Below are 24,569 nucleotides of genomic sequence, written 5' to 3' on the forward strand. Positions count from 1 at the left end.
GTCAACCCTGTGGACCCCCTATGGACCCTGAAGTAGAAACATCTTACTTTTGCTGTATCCCAGGGTCACACAAATACTATTATATAATGTGCTTAAGCGTCCTTCTAGCAAGAGCGTAGCGAGACCCGGAGGTACCCCAGCCGGAGAAATAGGTCTAAAATACTAGACTGATTACATACATACATACATACATACATACATACATACTAAAGAGCACAGACACATAAAATTACACCTTTAATAAAACAAAGTCATCTGAAGATGGAAAAATGTTGGTCTTAAATGACCTCTTAGCTACACATTATCACAGGACATACAAAATCATCCATTTATTATAAATTCATTGTACAAAATAGTAAATACAAATATGTACATTGTAAGCAGCATTTGAACAAGTTATTGTCATTAAAAATATCACAATGTCCTTCAAGGTTGGCTAGGTAGTGTCTATGATTTCCTTTCCACCAATGGGAGGTTACCATAGAACATGGAGTGTCTGTCACCAGCTGGCTCATCACCCCCATAGTCCGTGTCAGACGGCCTCTACCTTCTAGGAGTCCAGCACTCACTGCTTATTGGTGTACATGACATTTACTGCTGATTTCAATACAATTATTGCTGAATGTGCGACAAGCCGTGACATTCCAATAGACATTGCTGCAGTTACATGGAAGATTATCAATAAGGAATTATCTCGTACATGACTGAAGCCAGGTAATACCTCAGTAATGTCTGCAGCTGGACACACAGTACCACTCTACAGTACAACATCCCAATCCGCTCCCTCACCACAGGAAGCAATGACTCTCACAGCTCCTCATTAATCTTCTTTCTGTGACAGCTACAGGCCGCGGTATTGTCATCTGGCTGAGGAACGTGCTCCATTTTATCCCGGACCTCAGGGCGGCTTGTTTGGCGCTCGGCATACATCTGAAAAATGTTGATATTTACAATCATTATGACCACTGACGAGAGGAACAGGTTATTAACTATGCTGCAACATGGAGGACAGTGATGCACTTTTTAAATAAAGTCAGCTTAAGTTATGAAGAGAATGTGGACCTGGCCCAGAGGTGGAGGCAGTTACAGCTGTGACTGTGTCTTTTTAAGCAACCGCGTGAGCGACTTTCTGCATGTGCCGCGAGCATACTGAGAAGCCCACTGCCAGTGCTGGTATTCGATCACCGCACCATCGATAGGATAAATGAAAGTCACAAACAGGTAATTGGGACCAAATTGGAAAGTACGATATTCTGAAGTAACTTTGGAGGCGCAAGTGAACTCCAAATACTTTCAGTATTAAATGGCTGCAAAATCTATGATCTAGGTGAGTGCAAACCTGAATAGGGAGCAGCAAAGGTCACCAAGGCCCAGGTACAGAGATTTACCATTAGTACACAAGGCAAGGTGTATCAGCGGAGGTGTAGCCAGATGGCAACCAATCAGATTCTAGCTTTCATTTATCTAGTACAATCTATAAAATGAGATCTAGGGGTATATTTACTAAAGTGCCGGTTTTTAGAAGTGGAGCTGTTGCCCATAGCAACCAATCAGATTCTAGCTATTATCTTTTAGAAGCTGCTAGATAAATAAGTAGAATCTGATTGGTTGCTATGGGCAACATCTTCACTTCTAAAAACCCGCACTTTAGTAAATTTACCCCCAAGAAACTGGTTGCCATAGGCAGCACCTTCACTTGTCCTCTTTAGAAGGTTTGACAAATCCCCCCTCCTTTCATTGTATTCTCAGAACAGTGACATTAATCACTGTGAGAAACCTTTCGTTTTACTTGACAAACAAAATAGCTTCCGTATAGTGGTCAATACCCCCAGTGTTTCCAGTGCAGGAAAATGCAGCCGCGGGGTGGGTATAGGGCAGAGGTTCCCAAACGCGGTCCTCAAGGCACCCTAACAGTCCTGGTTTTAAAGGATATCCATGCTTGACCACAGGTGACTTAATGAATACCTCAGTCAATTTGATTTAACCACCTGTGCTCAACCATGGATCTCTCTAAAATCTGAACTGTTGGGGAACCTCTGGTGTAGGGGGTATTTATATACCTGCATGGGAAAATACACCCAAAGTCAGATTATTTATGAGTAACATTTGAGGATTAGCCTTTATAAAATCCCTATTTTCTTCTGGTGGGAGAAGTGGTCATTTATATTACCCAACACTTTATATACACAATCGCTTTAACAGCGATACAAACAGAGAAAGTAATATAATAACTTCCATAACAGACATCTAAATGACAGGGTCAATGCTCCCATGTCCTCACTTCCTCACCTGGAAGACCTTATAATAGTAGCAGTAGAGGCGGTGAGGCTGCAGCAGCTCCCGGGCCAGGGACTGACCTTCCTCGGCAATTTTCCTGACCACGTCATCATTTTCCTAAGAAAAAACAAAACAAAAGATGTTTCATAGTTAAAATGCCGGAAGTGGGGCTGTCAAATAATGCACATGGCACATGAATGTAGGCGCATTATATTAGTAATAGGCCCATGAAGTGGCCACCCAGGCCCTGAACGGTGCATGGTCAGAAGTAGCCATCACTGTGTACTTCCCAGCATGCACGTGTGCAGCCATAAGGAGATTGGTGCATGCTCAGTAGTAGCCATCACTGTGTACTTCCCAGCATGCACCTGTGCAGCCATAAGGAGATTGGTGCATGCTCAGTAGTAGCCATCACTGTGTACTTCCCAGCATGCACCTGTGCAGCCATAAGGAGATTGGTGCATGGTCAGTAGTAGCCATCACTGTGTACCTCCCAGCATGCACGTGTGCAGCCATAAGGAGATTGGTGCATGCTCAGTAGTAGCCATCACTGTGTACCTCCCAGCATGCACGTGTGCAGCCATCAGGAGATTGGTGCATGCTCAGTAGTAGCCATCACTGTGTACTTCCCAGCATGCACGTGTGCAGCCATAAGGAGATTGGTGCATGCTCAGTAGTAGCCATCACTGTGTACTTCCCAGCATGCACGTGTGCAGCCATAAGGAGATTGGTGCATGCTCAGTAGTAGCCATCACTGTGTACTTCCCAGCATGCACCTGTGCAGCCATCAGGAGATTGGTGCATGCTCAGTAGTAGCCATCACTGTGTACTTCCCAGCATGCACGTGTGCAGCCATAAGGAGATTGGTGCATGCTCAGTAGTAGCCATCACTGTGTACCTCCCAGCATGCACGTGTGCAGCCATAAGGAGATTGGTGCATGCTCAGTAGTAGCCATCACTGTGTACTTCCCAGCATGCACCTGTGCAGCCATAAGGAGATTGAGCATGCTCAGAAGTAGCCATTGCTGTGTACTTCCCAGCATGCACGTGTGCAGCCATAAGGAGATTGGTGCATGGTCAGCAGTAGCCATCACTGTGTACTTCCCAGCATGCACCTGTGCAGCCATAAGGAGATTGAGCATGCTCAGAAGTAGCCATTGCTGTGTACTTCCCAGCATGCACATGTGCAGCCATTTGCATCAGATGGGAAGCAGAGGACGATCCCCGATTATCCCTCACACTCATGCCAATCTTTCTATCGCTCTTAATCAACATGTTTTAAATAGTAACCCTTCCCTTTTTATTACTCATGACAATTATTTTAGTCTAGCTTCACCTACTTTCGAATCTCGTCATCCACCAGTTCTAGCGCTGTTTCTCTATGACATAAACTGGGAAAGTGACTGGTTATAAAACTTCAGGAAATTGTGCAAAACGAACTTTATCTTAATATTAAGATTTAAATCTCCAAGAAAATAATGACATTTAATCAATAGTATCCGTGTGTGTGACAACTAAGTCAGAGGTCAAGGGTGTGGGGGCTTATCGTTTTGAGGCTTGATTATTGTAAAAAGTGTATGGTTATGTGGTTCAGGGGTCAGACAATTTTTGTATGTAAATTTACTTAACTTTTTTTTTTTTTTTTTAAAGCAACTTTAAACCATATATTTTCCTTTTTCCTTTTGTGTTTGTCGAATATTTGTGGGCTGACAGTATAAATATATTCTTAGGACTAGTCGAATGGCAAATTATGTGTGTGACATCACTGGGGTCAAAGAATGACATCATTAGGTGTCCAGAAAGGACCAACGCAGTAACATAGAACGGGACAGAGGCAGAAGATACAACTAATACCCCCTTTTACACCAGAGCTAAAACCCGGGTTATTGCAGGGTTAACCCGGGTAGCTCCTTGGTATAAAAGGGGACTGGCCTGGATTCCCGGGTGGAGTGACCCGGCAATCCAACCCAGGTAATTTCAGGGTTTTACATGGGAATAACCCGTGAAACTCTGCAGTGTAAATGGCGCGATCCGGGTCTCGATGACCTGGATCGTGCTGCAAGCTTGCTGATTGGCTGCCTTCAGTGGCGCTTGGAGATGACGTCATCTCCAAGCGTCCACTTCAATGCCGGGTCACTGCACATCTGGCTCCGGTGTGAACGGCACCGACTCGGGAATATCCTGGGTCAGCGCCGGATAAACTCCGGATCTGATCCGGTTTGGAACTCTGGCCCTGATTCAGAGCCGGACGCTCTGACAGAGTGCTCGCTCTGAATCAGGGCCGTCCCTCTTAATTTTTAGAGCGGCCTCCTGGCCGCTCGTATAGCTGTTGGTGACCACCCACAGCTATAGCGAGCGGCCAGGAAGATGGTCGCGATGGTCAAGACTTGTGATGTCAGTGGGGCCGGCCCCAGACGGTAGGCGTTCCCTCTGTCTGGGCAGCCACGCCCCCGGCACGCCCACCGAAGGGGGCGTGCTGTCACTCAACATCGACAGCACGCCCCCTTTGTAGCAAGACCCGGAGCGACGGCTTGCCCGTCGCTATCCGGGTCTCGCGCATGCGCACTACGGAGCCGCCTCCGTCGTGCGCATGCGCACTGGGCCAACATCGACCCGCTTGCGAGTGCTCAGCACTCGCGAGTGGGTCTGAATCAGGACCTCTGTTCCAACCTCCAGGTCAGACCCGGAATTTAGGTATAAAAGCGATACTAGTGTGCTCATAGCCTGCACGGAGGTAAAACAGAACTAGATCTAATAAATATATTTAGCAGAGTTAGACACAAGTAAGAAAAGTTTCTAGCGAGTAATACAGTGGCCAACTCACCTTAGCCCACTTTATCTTCTCTATCAGATCTCCCAGGTTCCGCTTTATGGGAATGTAGTGTTCCCCCGGCTTCAGCTGGCCGTAGAAGTGTTCATAGTATGGAGAGTCCTGCTTTAGTACCAGGCTGTCCCCCAACATGAGATATGGAAACCTGTACGCAGCCACCGTCCCATCCACATTCACCTGGTATTTGTACTGTGAAGAACAACGTTTATACCAGAGTTGTTGCTGTTGTGGTTTTATTTTACCATCTCTGAAATAAATACAGTGAGCCTACAAGCCTCGTACAGACACAGAACACAGAGTAATGAATTGCATTTGTGCTTTTACAGTGAAGCAGATTTAGATTTATTTAGTCAGCACTGTTTCCTAAGGATCACCTGGCATAAAAGAAAGCCAATGTATGATTCGTTTGCCTGTACTGTGAAGGCCTGAGTCACGGGATTGTTGTTATACAGTCGGGGAATGTAAGAAGGAATTTTATATCAGCCTTTCTTATCAATAAAATAAAGTAAGAATGAGAGATAATCCCACTTCTCGCTCCACATTTTCTTCTAGGATATATAATAATGTCTTCTATCATCTTCTGTTAAATTAAATGCTTTCAGATTGTCCTCTCTTAAAACTTTTGGAATCCCCATTACAGTACCTCTAGGGTTTGCCCTTATATATATATATACACGTCAGTAATCCATGTTAGAGGATGAAACATCTCAGTGAATCCAACAGGACATAGTGCCCCAATGTTCCTTTCCCCGCTGCATCATCCAGCCTAGAGTCCTACATTACAGTGGATAAGAGGTGATAAGTAATACCGGCAGAATCACGCAGCAGGGAGACAGGACATAGTGCCCCAATGTTCCTTTCCCCACTGCATCATCCAGCCTAGAGTCCTACATTACAGTGGATAAGAGGTGATAAGTAATACCGGTAGAATCATGCAGCGGGGAGACAGGACATAGTGCCCCAATGTTCCTTTCCCCGCTGCATCATCCAGCCTAGAGTCCTACATTACAGTGGATAAGAGGTGATAAGTAATACCGGCAGAATCACGCAGCAGGGAGACAGGACATAGTGCCCCAATGTTCCTTTCCCCACTGCATCATCCAGCCTAGAGTCCTACATTACAGTGGATAAGAGGTGATAAGTAATACCGGTAGAATCATGCAGCGGGGAGACAGGACATAGTGCCTCAATGTTCCTTTCCCCGCTGCGTCATCCAGCCTAGAGTCCTACATTACAGTGGATAAGAGGTGATAAGTAATACCGGCAGAATCATGCAGCAGGGAGACAGGACATAGTGCCCCAACGTTCCTTTCCCCGCTGCATCATCCAGCCTAGAGTCCTACATTACAGTGGATAAGAGGTGATAAGTAATACCGGCAGAATCACGCAGCAGGGAGACAGGACATAGTGCCCCAATGTTCCTTTCCCCACTGCATCATCCAGCCTAGAGTCCTACATTACAGTGGATAAGAGGTGATACGTAATACCGGCAGAATCACGCAGCGGGGAGACAGGACACAGCTGATCTTCTTAGAATCTTGGGGTTCTGCATGATGGTGGGATGAAATTTATTGTCTCTCTCTCTGGAAAACAATAATTTTTCCAGTTTCCCTTAATAAGCATTTAGTTTTAGGTCATTCTCATAATTAGGTGAGTCTTATGTTCTAGGTTTTTTTTTTTTATTAAGCTGTTAAAAGATCTATGGCACGAATGTTAAAATACTAAAGATTCCAGCTACGCAAGTCGCCCCCATCCATCCGCCTGCAGAATTAGCGGTTATAACTATCAGCGCGCATTTACACCAGTCCTAACCTTTGACGCAAGAGATGCATCCGAAATCAGCCGGTTGCCTGCGTGCGCTCAACAGAGCGCAGCCCGCAAACCACTCCACTCGCTCAGAACACGCCGCCTATGTGCAAACGCCCCATTGCTGTCTCCCATTACACCCATTCAGCCGGCAGTGGAGATGCGCATGACTCTGTATCACCCGTACTTGCTAATAGTTGTGTATATTTGGCTTGAACGACTGTACAGTGTATAGGGTATGATTACTAAAATTTGAGTTTTTAGAAGTGGCGTTGTTGCCCATAGCAACCAATCAGATTCCAGCTATTATCTTCTAGAAGGTGCTAGATAAATGAAAAGTAGAATCTGATTGGTAGCTATGGCCAACATCTCCACTTCTAAAACCTGCAGTTTAGTAAATATACCCTCAAGTCTGAATCAGCCCCTTAAATTGTATGCAGATAGCAAAAAACAGTGAGTAAATGCAATACGGCATTACAGGGGTCAGAACAGTCACCATAAATTGAGCCTTTTTTGGCAGACAACCGCTCAGCAAATTAAAACTCACTTTGAAGAAATCAAAAAATCCAATGAGTGGAGCTTTTCCCAGCTCTTTCTCCAATTCCCGGAAGAAGAAGTACCCAGTGATCCCGGCATCCAGCAGCTCTGGGTATTGTTGAGACATTCGGACCAGATCCAGACGTTCCTCCCGGCTGTCTCGTCCTCTGAAGAAGGCCTGTTCAGTTTTGTTGTCCCATGAAGGAGCTTAAAGATCACAGAAATAAACTATTCATGTCTACAAACAGTCTGTACACACTGTGATTATAAACATATTATTTGCCTGCTCTCCCAGAATGCCCGGGAGACTTCCGATTTTCAGAGAGTCATCCTGAGCTCCCAGAAGAGTAGGCCCCTCCCAATCTAGCTCCAATTTCTTGTGAAGTGGGCGGACCCATGATGAGATAATTTGCTTAAATCAGTCCCCACACCTCAGGCTTTAAGATGACAAAACATATAGGGCTCTATCTGAATCAGGGCCCTCCTCCATTAAAATGGAGCGTCCTCCTGGACGCTCGTATAGCTGTGGGTGACCACCCACAGCATATACGAGCGTCCAAAAAGATGGTCGCGATGGTCTTGACCATCGGACTTGCGACGGAAACCCTGCGGTAGGGTTTCCCAGCCACAAGTCCAGGAGTGATTTTGGCTCTATGCGCAGTGGGGAACATCGACCCACTTGCGAGCGTACTGCCGTTTGCGAGTGGGTCTGAATGACCCCCAAAGTCCCAACTAATCAGCTCCTAACTGTCATTTTTCAAACACAGCCTATGACATGGCAGTTAGGAGCCAATTGGTTGGGACTTTATCTCCATCAGAGGCTTAGTAAATAGGCCCCTAAGTCACCGAGCGGCATGGTGTTGGGTGGTATTGGTGCAAATTGCTTCATCACGACACCTGGTTCTGCAAGCTATGCTGTCTGTGATCAGACATATTCCGCTAACTAAAAGGTAATCCGTGATCACAGCTTTATCTCAGATCTATTCCATTCTGATAAACCTGTGAGACTATTGTTTAGATCTTTGTGAATTTTATCCATAGCTCGGTTATATCCTAGCAATTAGTTTAAGCTTGGTGATCCTTATGATCAGGAATGCAGATCATGTTTTCAGAACCTAATTTGACATTACATTTTATATTTAGATCTCAGTCTCAGTCGATCTTGATAATCCCAGTAATATGAATCCATGGGTTTAGGATCTCAAGCCGTTTCATGTAACACTACTGTAAGGGGCAGATTCAATTCGCCACAGGAATTAAAGCGCGGAAGCAGCTCTGCCCACCGCTAATCAATTATAGATGCGACCCCAGACGGTAAAGCCAAGAGGGTGCAATTAACATAGATGTTCCCTCCGCGGCTTACCACGCGTGGTAATTCCAAAGTTCCATGCACTTACCCCGGGAGCTACGAGTTAACAGGTTTTAGCCGCGGGCTCCGGAGACGAGCAACTACTGGCAATGCCAGTCACAGTAGGGCAATTGCATGTGGCAAAGGTTAGAGAGGGCATGTTGACATAATTGCAGGCTATGCTAGGTTGTGCATTAGTATAATTACATCTGTTTTCAGACAGGTTTTTGGGCACCAGGGAAAGGGCAAGAGCAAATATGGATAGTTAGGACAGCTATGAAACCAAGCAAACAGATAGGAGTAGCCCGGCCTCAGAGATGCTTAGAGTTCTGCATAGACATTTAGTTCTGTGCACGCAACGTGGCAGCAAATACGGCCGATTTACGTTTAACTCTACATCGGCCTTATAATCTGAAAATCATTTTATTTTTGCAAACTCAGGACATGGGACCTCATTCAGAGTCGGTCGTAAGCATCCGATGTTTCCAAACCACGCATGCGTACGGTTAGTTGTGGTGGTCTGAAAACGCAGGCGTTCCTCACCGTTTTCAGGGCTTTTAGGGGCGTACATAAATTACCTGCTACGACCGACATAGAAGGCCGGAAGTAGTAAAACATCACTCTGTGAGCAGGTTCGAGGCCTGGCTGATCGTACAGCTTAAGGTTGGGTACGTGCTCTCTCAAGCCCCAGAGTACAATCGATACTATCGAATGTTACTGATGTTCGGAGTGATGTTTCTATTATGAGCCACACAATGCAAGCAGCTAATAATCGTTTGTTGTAGCTAATAACACTGCTAATTGGCATGTAATTGATTCAGCTGCGTTTGCATTAGCGAATAATAAGAATAAATAAAGTTCATGGGGATGGCTTATTCTATGCAGTTTTTTGGTAATTTTTGGAGTACTTTGCACACAACACAAGCGGCCGCAACCATCAGAAGAAAATGAACATACAGCGACTGACAACGATTGATTTGATCGCTATCTGCTATCACCCGTTAGTTAGAGGAGGTGCATTGTTCACGTATGGGCGTCACTTTGGTTACGACCAACCGGCCGTGCGATCGCTTCCTTTTTCAGTTTTGCGGTCGTTAGGCGTACGACCGAGTGGCCGCTTACGACCGGCTCTGAATGATGTCCTTGATGTGGACGTAGTAGGATGGTAAGTGAGTGACCAATAGGAATGCTGCAATAAAACTTTTTGCACTCGTGTAGACATACAATAGGGTTTTCTGAATTTCAACCCAATCCCAACAACTCTATGGGGGATAAGCAACCGGTTCCGAGATTACAGAACCGGCAGGATTTCAGAGAGTTCTGCGCTAAGTTTAAAGCGCCCACCGGTTATAATGCTGTTTTTGCTTGATAACTGACTTCAGCATTAAATTTAGTGGCAAACTCGCTGCAATCCTGATGTTTACGTAATCTCGGAATTTCATACATACCTTCTCTCCTGGAAGAGTGGGTGGTTCTCTCGCATCCTGCCCACTTCACTAAGACAGGGAGAGGATGGTGGGAATTGCAGTACCGTATGTCGGGGGCAGGTCTAAAATTATGCAAATCGAATCATTTAGCCCCAGCCCTCTCCATGAACCTGCAATTAGCAGCATTTTACCGGGACGGTGGTGGGTCCTAATAACATGAAGAGGCAGACCCCACCCCCAAAGTGATAGCTGCATCTCCTCTCCGGTCTTCTCTCGGAGAGGAGAATGCAAAAGTCGGTAAGTATGTAGAATTTATTACATAGCCCGTATAACAATAATTTAAGTTATTTACTGGTGTGGCCCTGGATGGAGAGTAGGTCATTGGTGACTCCACGGAGAGCTTCAAGAGTTGAATGGGAAATGTCATAGGTTGGAAGAATGATGTCTCTAGAATCAGCAGAGCCGCACCAGGAGATCATCGGCAGCGGGCCAGGGGTGTCATTCGCCTTTCGGTGTTCTACCGGCCAATCCCCAACATTGATGTAGAATTCAACATCAGGCAGGTGTACCTAAAACAAATGATCAAAAGATGACTCATGTGCACGGAACGTCAGACACCACCACCAACAGCGGGTGATTCATACATGGAGGTATCTGCCCTTAGGTAAGATATCAAACAAAAAGGCATTTCGAATATAAACCACCATTATCCAAAAATAACAACAAACTGTTTCTGCCAAGAACATCAATAATTGGAATCTTAATTAATCTTGGCATTCTGGTACCTTTCTTGCCAGCGACTGCAATATTTCATCGGAGAACATTTTGAAGTCTGTGTACTTGCCCATAGAACGCCGATAGATTTGATTATTGAGGACAGTGTAATGAACTATGGCGCCACGTTTTTCCGCAAACCTCCTGGGCACCTCCTCCAGCATCCTGTTGAGGTCTATAATTGGAAAAGGAGCAAAGTCTTTTGAGATTTGAGATTCTGTGGCTGGGCAAGAAAGGGTCTGCTGCCAAACGTCAGGGTCTTCTTCTGGACAGTCGCAGTACTCGTGATAAACTGGTCCTAATGCCAAAAAAAGAAAAACGTTAAAACGTAAATTTGTTGTAAGCTTACATTTTATTTTACTGTCCTGGTATAAGATGAACAATCCTAATACCAATGCCACGACTACCAAAAGGCCAACAACGGCCAATGATGTTTCCATTACATTGAATTATATAAAAATGTATAGCGGTAAATGTGACCCACTTGTCAACCATTGCATAATAGCATGGCAGGGTGAGTATGTACGACCATCCAAAGAAACTATTTATTAGCAGAAGAGAATTTACAGGTCCATAATATCTGCCGTGCGAGTGTTTTTGTTTTTAAACTTGTGTATGTTGTTATATATGGTTTAATATTTGTTGCTCCCTACCAGGCTAAACTATGAGCTAATTTGTCCATGTGCTGAGGTAACGCAATCATGGTTCCTTGCATGGGTCTGTTATTTGATTGGTTCTAATCTCCTTTTGTTTGGATTTAGTTGCGTCTACAACATGTCAGGTACGTATTTATAAAATTAACTGCAAATCGCTTACGTTCTTCTCAGTGGGACCCAAGTGTATAATGGATACGGTGGCAGTATCTTTTGGGATGTATTAGGTTTCTACCCCATCATAATCTATGGAGCCGTTAGCAAAAACGTACGATTCCAGGCCAACAGGGGACGCGAATTGCAGTGCCAGCAATGGCGTGGAAACGATGTTGCAAGGACATCTCGTGACCTTCGCTGGTAATTGAATTATACTGGGTCAATTTCATTAACCTTGAATTACTTACGGCGATGAGTAAATGTGGCTATATGCTACAGTACCTCCGGACTTACTGGATTTTTGCTTGCAAGAAAAAATGTGCGAGCCCGGTGCGAATCCAGGCTGTGAGGGGCGGGTCAATAGGGATAATTAAACCTAAAGGGGCATACACACTAGACGATAAAAGTGAACAATATGAACGACACCCAATATCATACAGCACATCGTGGAGCTGTCCCCATGGCCTGCCGATGGTTAGGGTAGTGCGGACCACAGTGCGTGCGGTCTGCACTACACAGAAGCAAACACAGCCGCCGGGTAGTACACTCATACTACCCGGTGGCGGTGTGTTTGTTTTAGCAGCCAATGACAGTCAGACAGACTCTCATTGGCTGCTGCACCCATGGCCGGAGCCGGGCTGGAGCCCACTCATGAACTCCGACCTTCCGGCTCCTGCAGTGGGTGATGGAAGAGACGGCTCTCCTATAGTGCAGAGCGGGCAGCGGCAGGCGCGGGGATTCAGGTAAGTGGTTTTTTTTGTGTCTTTGTCCTATATATGTAAGGGGCACTGCATAGGGGGGGGGGGGGGGGACTACTACTGGGGGCACTGCATAGGGGGGACTACTACTGGGGGCACTGCATAGGGGGGACTACTACTGGGGGCACTATATAAAGGGCACTGCATAGGGGGGACCATTACCGGGGGCACTTATACTGGGGGCACTTTATAAGGGGTACTACTGAGAAGGGGCGGTAGGAATTTACTGGGGGCACTGCATAATGGGGACCACTACTGGGGTCACTGTATAAGGGGCACTGCAGAGGGGGGCAGTTATTGGTCATAATTGTTTGAGGATGGGGGCAACTATCTGACATAATTAATGGAGGCGGAGGGATGGGGCATAATTATAATTGTGGGAGGAGGGGGGCCGTTCTGGGACCTAATTAAAATTGTAGGACGGGGCAGTTATGGGACATAATTGTGTGAGGAGGGGGCAGGGTCTAAATACCGCAGTAAGCTTAGCGGCCCTCGGGCTTCGTTGAATTTTTTATGTGGCCCACACTGTCTTAAAGGTTGAAGACCCCTGGTCTAGTGTGTATGCCCCTTATTTATTGTATTTAAAAAAAGCTTGTAATTTTAAAAAAACGAATTGGTTAAAAGTTGCTATTTATTTAAGAATAAAGATTTCTCATTGGGGAACAATGTAAAGTTTTATATTCATACAATAGGGCAAGTGTTGTAAAATAGTACTACTACTACTACTACTACTACTACATTTATGCAAATACTAATGGCCCTATTTATCATAATCTGCATTTTTAATGTGGATGTGAAACATTGTTTACACCTAAATTCTTAACATGAAAATATTTTCCGGTGAATTTAGTAAGAATCACTCCGATAAGAGCCCATCCCGGCCAAGAGCTGGAAGCAAAGTGACAGATTACGTTATCACTCTGCTTCCTGGTTCAGGTACTCCGCGGGTAATGTGCATGTGCAGCAGTCGCAAGCGTTATCGGGGGCTGCGGAGGGGGATCCGAAGGATGGACCTGGAGGAATACTTTGCGAAGTAGTAGCCTTTCAGATGACGTTAGAAGCTGTTGTCAAGCTTTGCATTTCGGAGATGTTAAATCCAAACTGTATAGCAACCCCCATAGAAACTTTTCTATGGGGGCTGCTTTTCGGTTGGAAATGTAGGAACCGCGGCAGATAACGGAGATATCTGCTATGTTCCCTCCATGTGAAATCCCAGGGATCATTAATATTTGTTTAACAAACATGCCCCTGAGTATTTAAGATGCGAGGCTGATCTTCCTCGCTAAATGTTAATCGTCTGATGCTCTGCTCTGTCAGTCCCTCCATTAATTACCTGTATTCTACCAAATTCAATATAAAATACATTTACTTACAAATAAGGCTATTATCCAAACTACACAGTCAAACATCTCTTCACTTATATCAAAATATTTCCCAACCCGACACTTCCACTCTGCACAAGATCTGTGTCTCTCATCCTCATGCATCACCTGCTCCCATTCATGGTTACAGGACTTTTTTCGGTCTGCACCCACTATGTGGAATGGCTTCCTACGCACAATCAGACTTTCCTCTAGTCTCCAAACCTTCAAGTGGTCCCTGAAAACTTAGCATTTTTAGACAAGCTTATCAGATTCCAGAACAACCCACATAACCTCCATAAGACATTCTACCCAATTACATCCCCACATAACTAAACATACTGTATGTTCTATTTATACACTCACACATCCTGCTGACCCTAGGCCAACATTCCTGTGTGACTGGGTCATACAGCTCACCAAGGACCTCTGCAATCTGGCTGGGCAAATATATAATAGGTAGCACCTATCCTTGCGTATTCATGCCTATTTCCCTATAGAGTGTAAGTTAGCAAGCAAGGCCCTCTATGTCTGACTGTTATTACCCAGTCTTATTCTATTACGGTTTGTTCCCAATTGTAAAGCGCAATGGAATTTACTGGCTCCATATAAGTAACTGATGATAATATTAATAATAATAAAAGGTATCTGGTTAGATGGTCGATATTCAGAATTTCGACAGGTCAGAACATCAACATGGACTTTAGGTCGACAACCAATATGTCAACGTACATAAAGGTCAACATGGTTAAAAGGTTGACACTAGAATGTCGACCTTTTTGCATGACTGGTTGTCGACTTAAAGTCCATGTCGACATTCTGAATGTAGACTTTTCATACCACACCCTATGTAAAGAGAAAATACAGACACTAAGGGGTCAATCCTATTAAGTGAGTTGCCGTTGCAACAGCGTTAAAACGCCAGCAACGGACCTGCACTTCGCACCCTTCGCGGCCCGCTCCGAGCCTGAATTCGCATAAGTTTGCTGGGGCTGTGAGCAAAATTCAGCGAATCCAGGCTGCCGTAAAGTGCGACCATTGCCGTGATGACTCGCACCGGCAACATCATCCCGGCTAATAGGACTGACCCCTTATTTTATTCTCCATCATGGGAATTAGAAACTTATAGAGGCTGATGCAGAGATGGCCTGAGCGGCGGGTGCAACCCGTCTGCCCCACACAGTGGCGTCACTAGGGGGGGTGCAGGCCGTACAGTGCGACACTGTCCCGGGGGCGACTCCAAAATAGCAGAGCTGCTCTGCTATTCTGGCGTCACCCTCTTGGATGGTGTCACCAAGCCACGGTGATGTGTCGGGAGAGAGGCAGGGGGCTGCCCAGCAGCTAACGGAGCGGTGGCCTGGGAAAGCACCCAGCATGGCGAAAACGGGAGTTGGGTGTGACACATGGTCACGCCATTAAAATGCCATGCATAATGTGGCGTGGTACATTGGCATGAGGCCATGCCCCTTTAGGCACACGCAGAGGACCATAGAAGGGAAGACAGGATGAGTACAGTGCACTAGGTGTCACCAACCCCAGTGACGCCGCTGCCCCCTACCTTCCCCCACCCATCGGGGCCATTTTACTAGTAATATAACTGCATTATTATCTGCTAGCAACAGGTTAATACATCTTATCCCTCATTGGCTGCCAGTAAATGGATAAGTTATGTGTGTAGGTCACAGATTTACATCACACTGGTGTCCTGTATCTCAGCTGTGCCCATTCCCCACCGATTGCTGAACAGTCCATGGATTATAAGCCTTGGTTTCTGCAGACTGGTATGTTGTGGCATGTAAGGGAAAGATAATGCACAGTATTTACACGGAGACATGGCGGCGAGCAGCGATTAGACCCATATCCTCTACTATACCCTGAACAAGCCAGGACAGAGCCCTCAATCATTTCCAAATACATTAACATTTGGAGAGTTACTTCATCTGTCACCACACCTACATATAATACTGCTTACAGACAAAAGGTAAAAAGGTAAAATATATAGTTTCAAAACATCACTGAGATAATGAACAGAGTGGTTTCGGATTATTTGTGTACATAAAATACCTGAAACTGAATTTATTGTCTAATTGTTTTCATTGCTAAATGCAAATCAATTATGGGATCAAGAGATCAGATGCCTCGGCGATACCAGCCAGGAGCAGTAAGAGTTAATCTACCACTTTATGGGACCCTCCCCAGGAATATGTGTATGAGCATCCTGGCTATGGGGTAATGCGGTATCCCGGGGTGCAACATGCAGTAATAGCACTTGTATCACTGGTGGTCCTTGATAAGCAGGTAACAACCTAACAATCCTAGGGGGAAATGTATCAAACTTTGGAGAGAGATAAAGTACCAACCAATCAGCTCCTAACAAGTCATTTTTAAAACACATCCTGAAAAGTGACAGTTAGAAGTTGATTGGATGGTACTTTGGGGACTATTTACGAAGCCTTGAATGGAGATAAAGTAACAACCAACCAGCTCCTAATTGTCATTTATTAAACACAGCCTGTAACATGGCAGTTAGGAGCTGATTGGTTGGTACTTTATCTCCATTCAAGGCTTAGTAAATGCTGCTGTAACCAATGGGCTACACTTTGCAAAACTTTCTTCAGAACCCTCACCTGCAATGGCCATCATGCATGCGTGTTCAGTAGATAAATTATTAATAAATGGGACCCTATGGAAGCTGGTTACCAGAGGTCCACAGAAACTGCAATCTGTAACCTGGACATAGCAAATGATCTAAGTCCAATAATGCAGATACCCAAAAATGTACTTGCTGAAAGTACTAGCTGTGGGTCCCACAGAAGGGGCGCTTGTGGTAATATTAGTGGTGGGGTTTGGGAGATTAGACAAAGAGTTGTACCGAGACTGGAGTTCCCATTTATATTCCCCTCACGTGTCATCAGCATATGCTTTGACAACAATGTGTAGCTGTAATGATGCCTGGTTTGGCTGTGCGGTTCAGATTACTGTACCTTTTAGTATATATGGAGACTGAGCCACATGCTTGTCCTCGTGCCGCACCTCAATCACCAGCCCGTCCTTAGCGCTCCCGTACATGCGGTATCTCATCAGGAACGAACCGTCATTCCTATCCAGAGGATCAGGTACGTGAATTCGGATATACTCTTTTGGAGAGAGAGCTTTAATGGTCACCTTAAATGGCGTATTCCCTAGAATAAAAGAGCGTAAGGGAGAAAGAGTTAGTTTTGTGTTTTCCCATCTATAAAGACTGCGGGGACACATTTACGTAGTAATGTTCTGCTGTTGCCCATGGCAACCAATAAGATATAAACAGTCATGTTTTTTAATACCCTTTAGAAAACGAAAATAAATGTACAGGCTCTTTTACTCACACCCTTTTATTTCTTATTTTGTGGGCACCAGCAGCCATGCCCCAGCAGGAGCGCCAGCCAGCTTGTAACTGGCCACTGGTCTATAACACATCCCTCATCCCCAGACCTGGCCTTGGCAAGTGGGCATCTTACAGTCAATTGGTCTGCATGATGTGGGTCATTAAGTAGATACGAGTATCTTAGTGGCATTTTACTACTGGTGGGCATGTTATGGGCCTTTTACTATCGATGGATGTGTTATGGGCATCTTAGTGGCATTTTACTACTGGTGGGCATGTTATGGGCCTTTTACTATCGATGGATGTGTTATGGGCATCTTAGTGGCAAATTATTACCTATGGTCAGGTTTCTACCCTCTTATTACCATCTTAGTGGCACAATACTACAGATAGACATATTACAAGGAGCATTATTACTGCCGTTATTACAGAATTCACCAGAGGAAGTTAGAGTGAATATGGGGCTATTGCTATTAGATTTATGACCTATGGTGGATACATAAGGGACTCACTGTGGGTGGTACAGTACATGTGAAAAACAAAAATGTGTTACAGGTTGAGTCTCCCATATCCAAAATGTTTGGGACCAGCTGTATTTTAGATATCGGAATATTCCGTATTTTGGAATATTTACATACCATAATGAGAGACCTTGGGAATGGGACCCAGATCTAAACATAGAATGTATTTACGTTTTATATACACCATATACACACAGCCTGCAGGTCATTTTATACAAAATTTTTTCAATAATTTTGTGGCTCAGACAAAGTTTGTGTGCATACATGAAATGTATTTATGTTTTATATACACCTTATACACACAGCCTGAAGGTCATTTTATACTTTATTTTCAAAAATGTTGTGCCTTAAACAAAGTATGTGTACATTAAACCATCAAAAAAACAAAAGGTTTCACTATATCAGTCATGCTAAAAAAAAATAAAAATCCGTATTTCGGAATATTTGGATATGGGAGACTCAACCTGTATTTTATTTTAGGTTAGATTTATATATAAAGCCCAGACACATGAGCCCCATTTAAATTGGGGGAGGAGAGGGGAAATGTAGTATAAATCCTAAAGGGAGACTACCGCCTTAACCTACTACTGCAAAACCCTGATTGGTTGCTATGGGCAACACAACCTACAGTATTCAACAGATCAGTTTTCATAAATGTCCCCGACAGCATAATAATGTAATATACACATATATCTTATCCAGGATTCAGAATGTTTGAAAATGTCATGTATGCCTGAACGTTGCACAAATAGCTTGTAGGGAAAATACCTGTCTGTACTAGGTAGAAGCTCTGTATGTACTGGAAGGGCAGATTGCTATTTTGCCCAGTTACTTCTGTTCTTGCTTCACTGTAACAGGTGATAAACATATTTTGTGAGACGGAGCTTATTCTGCATCTGACACTGCACAAAACCAGTTCTGTCAACTGATCCATCAGAATTCCCACCATACAACCACATTCTGTACATATGCAGCAACACAGCTATCGCTGTATAGTGCGCAATGGGATCTAGTCAGGAAGCCGGAGGTCGAAATGCCGACTGTCGGCTTGTCGACATTGAAATCCCGGCATGGGACTACCCGACGCCTATCATAAGCACCACGCCCGGCATACCGAACGTAGGAGCTGATAGCAGTGGAGATTTAGGGACTCTCGGAGGGACTTAGGGTTAGGCACCCCCTGGGAGGGTTAGGCTAGGGGAAGGGGCGGTTAGCGTCAGGCACCACCGGGGGGAGGTTAGGTTTAGGCACCCCCTGGGTTATGTTTAGGGTGCAAGGAGGGGGGGGGGTTAGGTTTACCCCTGGGGGGAGGTTAGGGTTAGGCACTAGGGGGGGATGTTAGGGTTAGGCACCCTTAAGGGATGTTAGGGGGGGAGAGGGGGGGGGGGTTAGGGTAATTCATACCGATTCCTGTGCAAAGTGTGAGCCCAGAAGTGGAGGATTATAATGGGAGGTCACCCTATCCTCTCCTAGGTCCCAGAAAGTAAGGGACACCCCAAGGATGCAGCCCCATCCATGCTAGGTGACTACAGGTAAAGGTTCCACACACTAATTGGCCCACTAAGGGGCAAATTCAATTAGAGGTGAAAAGCCGTGATCGGCGAAAAGTTTTCGCCGATTTGCGTTTCGCCTGTTTTCAAAGCATCTCCATATTCAACTCCTGGGAGGCAAAAACAGGCGAAAATGTTTCTCCAGCAAAAGGCAGGAGAAACGAAGTGCAAAATCCATATTTTTGGGGTACAAATGTGGGGACTTGGTTCAGAACCCTCTGGACCCCCCGCAATGATTAATTAGTAAAAAAAAAAAAAAAAAAGTTTAATTATCTTGTTTCACCCCAAAAAACACGTCATTTTTGGGGGATTTTTTTTTTAAAAAGTGTGGGAAAATGGGTAAAAATTAGGGGGCTAGGTATTTTGGGGGGCGATAAGGTTGAGACAGGTGTTTTTAAGATTGCAGGAAGCTGCAGCAGGTGTATTTTTGAGATTTTTTATATCTTCACGTTAGAGACACCAAAATATAGTAGTACCCATTTACATGTGCCCCAAATTTAACTGTGGTACTTATTTTTCTAAAAAGAAAACATTGCATTATATAATGTTTTCACACTTATGCAAACATGCATATAACAGTAGAGATGTTGCCCATAGCAACCAATCAGATTCTGGCTATTATCTTCTGGAAGGTGCTATTTAGATGTTAAATATAATAAGATTGGTTGCTATGGGCAACATCTCCACTTCTAAAAACTCTCCCTTTAGTAAATTACTCCAATGTCTGCAAAATGTGCGGGAGATTGCCCACGCACAGACCAATAGCCGGGGGCTCACACTATCACACACTGGCTTTTGCAGGCACTTAATATAGCAATGCAAGTGTGGAGGGGGGAGGGATTGTACCCCAGACATGGCCCTGAGCAGAAGGTAGAAGCCTCAGTTTAAAGATTACTACAGTTGTTACTGGGTACAAATCTGTGTAACAAATTAAGCTACTTTGTTATGTGACTGACTCCATCTAACTTGTTTCAGTCTTGTATTTCCTCGCTGTATACACACCTCATCTCAGGCAGATTTCCTACTTTGCATGCACAACCTGTTGTGTTGCATAGAGGCAGCAGGGTTACTTTTCCCCTCTGTAAATAACTGGCATGAACAAGCTGCCTGCACCACAACGCATCAAACAGCCTAAACATCTGGACTGAAGGAGAGTTTGTTGTTCTGCAAAGTAACAACAAGCTCAGAGGCATTTAGGGGCGGCAACACATGTCAGAGACTGGGATCAGCATACATCAGACTGCTGCCAGGCTTACACATGTATGTAATACAGAAGCAGCAAAGGGGCAGGGAAACATGTGGGCAGCTGGGATTACTATGCATCAGACGGGTTCCGGACTATAGATAGACAGTAATTAGAGAGACAGTGTCTAGATAGACACCAGATGTTAGACAGTTAATAGACAAGGATAAAAGTTTGACTCAGACAAAAGTCAGACACACTAAAGTTAGACATGTAAAAAGTTCGACAGGGTCAAAAGTTCGACATGAAAATGATCGACACATTTTTTTATTTTTTTTTTAGGGTTAGGTTTAGTGTTAGGCACTTACCCCCACGGATAGGGTTAGGCACTTAGCCAGACGGTTAGGGTTAGGCACCAGGAGGGATGGTTAGGGTTAGGCACCAGGAGGGAGGGTTAGGCACCAGGAGGGAGGGTTAGGGTTAGGCACCAGGAGGGAGGGTTAGGGTGAAGATTAGGGCTAAAAAACAAAAAATAAAATTGTCGACATTTTTTTCTTCTTTTTTTAAGATTAGGGTTAGGTTTAGGTACTTACTGGACGGTTAGTGTAAGGCACTTACCCCCATGGTTAGGCACTAGGAGGGAGGGTTAGGCACCAAGGGGAAGGTTAGGGTTAAGATTAGGGCTAAAAAAAATATTAAAAAATTTGTCGACCATTTTTGTACTTTCAACCCTGTCAACCTTTTGTACATGTCTAACTTTAGTGTGTCTGATTTTTGTCTGTGTCAAACTTTTATCCTTGTCTAACATCTGGTGTCTATCTAGACATTGTCTTACTAATTACTGTCTGTCTCTCTCTTATACCACACCCGTATCAGACTGCTGCCAGCTGACACATATATATATTAACGAGGCAGCACAGTTACAGGGTGATATGTGTGTGTCTAGTATTGGCATGTCAGGGTGCTGCCAGGCTGGCACATATATGTAATAGGGTGGTAGCAGAGTTACAGGGAGATGTGTGTAGCTGGAATTGGCATATATCAGGGTGCTGCCAGGCTGGCACATGTATGTAATAGGGTGGTAGCAGAGTTACAGGGAGATGTGTGTAGCTGAAATTGGCATATATCAGGGTGCTGCCAGGCTGGCACATGTATGTAATAGGGTGGTAGCAGAGTTACAGGGAGATGTGTGTAGCTGAAATTGGCATATATCAGGGTGCTGCCAGGCTGGCACATGTATGTAATAGGTTGGTAGCAGAGTTACAGGGAGATTTGTGTAGCCGGAATTGGTATATATCAGGGCGCTGCCAGGCTAGCACATGTGTATGTAATATGGAAGTAGCAAAGCTACAGGGAAAAGTGTTGGCAGTTAGGTTTACCATGTATATAATAGGGAAACAACAGAGATACGTGTGGGCAGCTGGGATTGGCATGTATTGTATCAGACTGCTGCCAGGCTTGCACATGTATGTAATAAGGAAGTAGTAGTAGCTGGGATTACCTTGTCTGTAGCAAAACTTGCACATGTATGTAATATGGAGGCAACAGATAAACAGGAAGGCGTGTGTGCAGTAACTGGTATTACCATGTATCAGGCTGCAGCAGAGATTGCACATGTATGTAACAGGGAGTTAGAAGGAAAGTATGCTGCAGACAGAGGACTGTATGTACAGTAACTGGTATTACCATGTATCAGGCTGCAGTAGAGATTGTACATGTATGTAACAGGGAGTTAGAAGGAAAGTATGCAGGCAGAGGACTGTGTGTACAGTAACTGGTATTACCATGTATCAGGCTGCAGCAGAGATTGCACATGTATGTAACAGGGAGTTAGAAGGAAAGTATGCAGACACAGGGCTGTGTGTACAGTAACTGGTATTACCATGTATCAGGCTGCAGTAGAGATTGTACATGTATGTAACAGGGAGTTAGAAGGAAAGTATGCAGACAGAGGGCTGTGTGTACAGTAACTGGTATTACCATGTATCAGGCTGCAGCAGAGATTGCACATGTATGTAACAGGGAGTTAGAAGGAAAGTATGCAGACAGAGGACTGTGTGTGCAGTAACTGGTATTACCATGTATCAGGCTGCAGCAGAGATTGCACATGTATGTAACAGGGAGTTAGAAGGAAAGTATGCAGACAGAGGGCTGTGTGTACAGTAACTGGTATTACCATGTATCAGGCTGCAGCAGAGATTGCACATGTATGTAACAGGGAGTTAGAAGGAAAGTATGCAGACAGAGGACTGTGTGTGCAGTAACTGGTATTACCATGTATCAGGCTGCAGCAGAGATTGCACATGTATGTAACAGGGAGTTAGAAGGATAGTATGTAGGCAGAGGACTGTGTGTACAGTAACTGGTATTACCATGTATCAGGCTGCAGCAGATTGCACATGTATGTAACAGGGAGTTAGAAGGAAAGTATGCTGCAGACAGAGGACTGTGTGTACAGTAACTGGTATTACCATGTATCAGGCTGCAGCAGAGATTGCACATGTATGTAACAGGGAGTTAGAAGGAAAGTATGCTGCAGACAGAGGACTGTGTGTACAGTAACTGGTATTACCATGTATCAGGCTGCAGTAGAGATTGCACATGTATGTAACAGGGAGTTAGAAGGAACGTATGCTGCAGACAGAGGGCTGTATTCACAGTAACTGGTATTACCATGTATCAGGCTGCAGTAGAGATTGTACATGTATGTAACAGGGAGTTAGAAGGAACGTATGCTGCAGACAGAGGGCTGTGTGTACAGTAACTGGTATTACCATGTATCAGGCTGCAGTAGAGATTGCACATGTATGTAACAGGGAGTTAGAAGGAACGTATGCTGCAGACAGAGGGCTGTATTCACAGTAACTGGTATTACCATGTATCAGGCTGCAGTAGAGATTGTACATGTATGTAACAGGGAGTTAGAAGGAAAGTATGCTGCAGACAGAGGGCTGTGTGTGGAGACGTCAGAGGGAGGGAGGACAGAGTCCTCTTCCTGCTGCCGCCGGCTCTGACTGTGATTACACCGGGTGGGCGGCAGAATATTACCTGGGGAAGACGTGAGGTTGTGCCCGCCGCTGCTCACAGCTTGGATGTAGAAGTATCTGACTGGCAGCGCTATGCCAGCCTGCAGCCCCGGCCCCCATGCCAGGCTCCTCTCCGGGCTCAGGGTCCCCGCAGACACAGCAGTGGCGGTGCAGAGTAGTACTAGGATGGGCAGGGAGGAGCAGCAGCAGAGGGGTGCCTGTGCCATGTGTGTCCGCTCTCCCCGTGTCCTCCTCATATACCGCTATTCTCTGTCATTCAAACTTTCTCACGGTGGGAAGTGGGATCATGAGATCTGGCTGCTGGTGATTGGTTGGACGTCTGGCCAATCAGGAGGCTGCAGTGCGATGCTCTGCACTAGACATCACTGCAGAGGAATGCCCAGTCAGTGCACTGACTGCAGCTCTGAGACTGTGCACTGGGCGCTCGGTGCAACATATAACTGTCCTCATCAGGCATCGCTGTGTAATGCAGTCATTGCCCAGTGTGCCAATACCTTTATATGTAATGTGCTGCATAGTGCCCACACTGTGTACTGAGATAGGCCCCAGGCTCTGCCCATACCTCCCTTGTAATGTAATGTGCTGCATGGTGCCCATTGTATACTGGGATATACCTCTGCCCATACCTCCCTTGTAATGTAATGTGCTGCATGGTGCCCATTGTATACTGGGATATACCTCTGCCCATACTTCCCTTGTAATGTGCTGCATGGTGCCCACTGTGCAGGGCTATAGCTAGGGTAGAGCGGCCGGTGCCATCGCACGGGCACCACTGGTCAGGGTTTGCTGTTTGGGCCTGTCAAATTTCTGTTTATTATCATTTTTGCTTGTAGCTTCCTCTTATTTCATCCCCAGCATCTCCTGGCCTCCCCTATCTCTTCCCTGGCCCTTCCCCATGAAGACATGGCCCTTTTTTGGGTGCATTATGTCCCTTTGAAAAATGAGGGGGGCCCAATGCTCTTTCTGGCACAGGGCAC

General features: G+C 45.2%; 1 protein-coding gene across 1 annotated transcript; it reads right to left on the bottom strand.

The window, feature by feature from the left end:
- Positions 1–241: 241 nt before the first annotated feature.
- Positions 242–23,900, bottom strand: POGLUT3 (protein O-glucosyltransferase 3). Its single transcript, XM_088456651.1, has 8 exons — positions 23,594–23,900; positions 16,912–17,109; positions 11,011–11,297; positions 10,578–10,794; positions 7,461–7,657; positions 5,102–5,296; positions 2,290–2,394; positions 242–930 (listed from the first exon to the last, which is right to left on the bottom strand). The coding sequence occupies exons 1-8, from the start codon at positions 23,826–23,828 to the stop codon at positions 808–810; spliced, it is 1,557 nt and encodes a 518-aa protein (XP_088312777.1). The 5' UTR covers positions 23,829–23,900; the 3' UTR covers positions 242–807.
- Positions 23,901–24,569: the final 669 nt, after the last annotated feature.

The sequence above is a fragment of the Taudactylus pleione genome, unplaced genomic scaffold (assembly GCF_031769625.1).
Source record: "Taudactylus pleione unplaced genomic scaffold, aTauple2 ptg000711l, whole genome shotgun sequence".
NCBI lineage: Eukaryota > Metazoa > Chordata > Amphibia > Anura > Myobatrachidae > Taudactylus > Taudactylus pleione.

Bases quoted from the DNA above. Each gene is read 5' to 3' on its own strand.
- POGLUT3 (XM_088456651.1), bottom strand. From the start codon at position 23,828: ATGAGGAGGACACGGGGAGAGCGGACACACATGGCACAGGCACCCCTC. The intron at 17,110-23,593 runs GTAATATTCTGC...CTTTTATTCTAG, and splicing joins CAACCTCACGTCTTCCCCAG to GGAATACGCCATTTAAGGTG. The intron at 931-2,289 runs GTGAGGAAGTGA...AACATTTTTCAG, and splicing joins ACTATTATAAGGTCTTCCAG to ATGTATGCCGAGCGCCAAAC.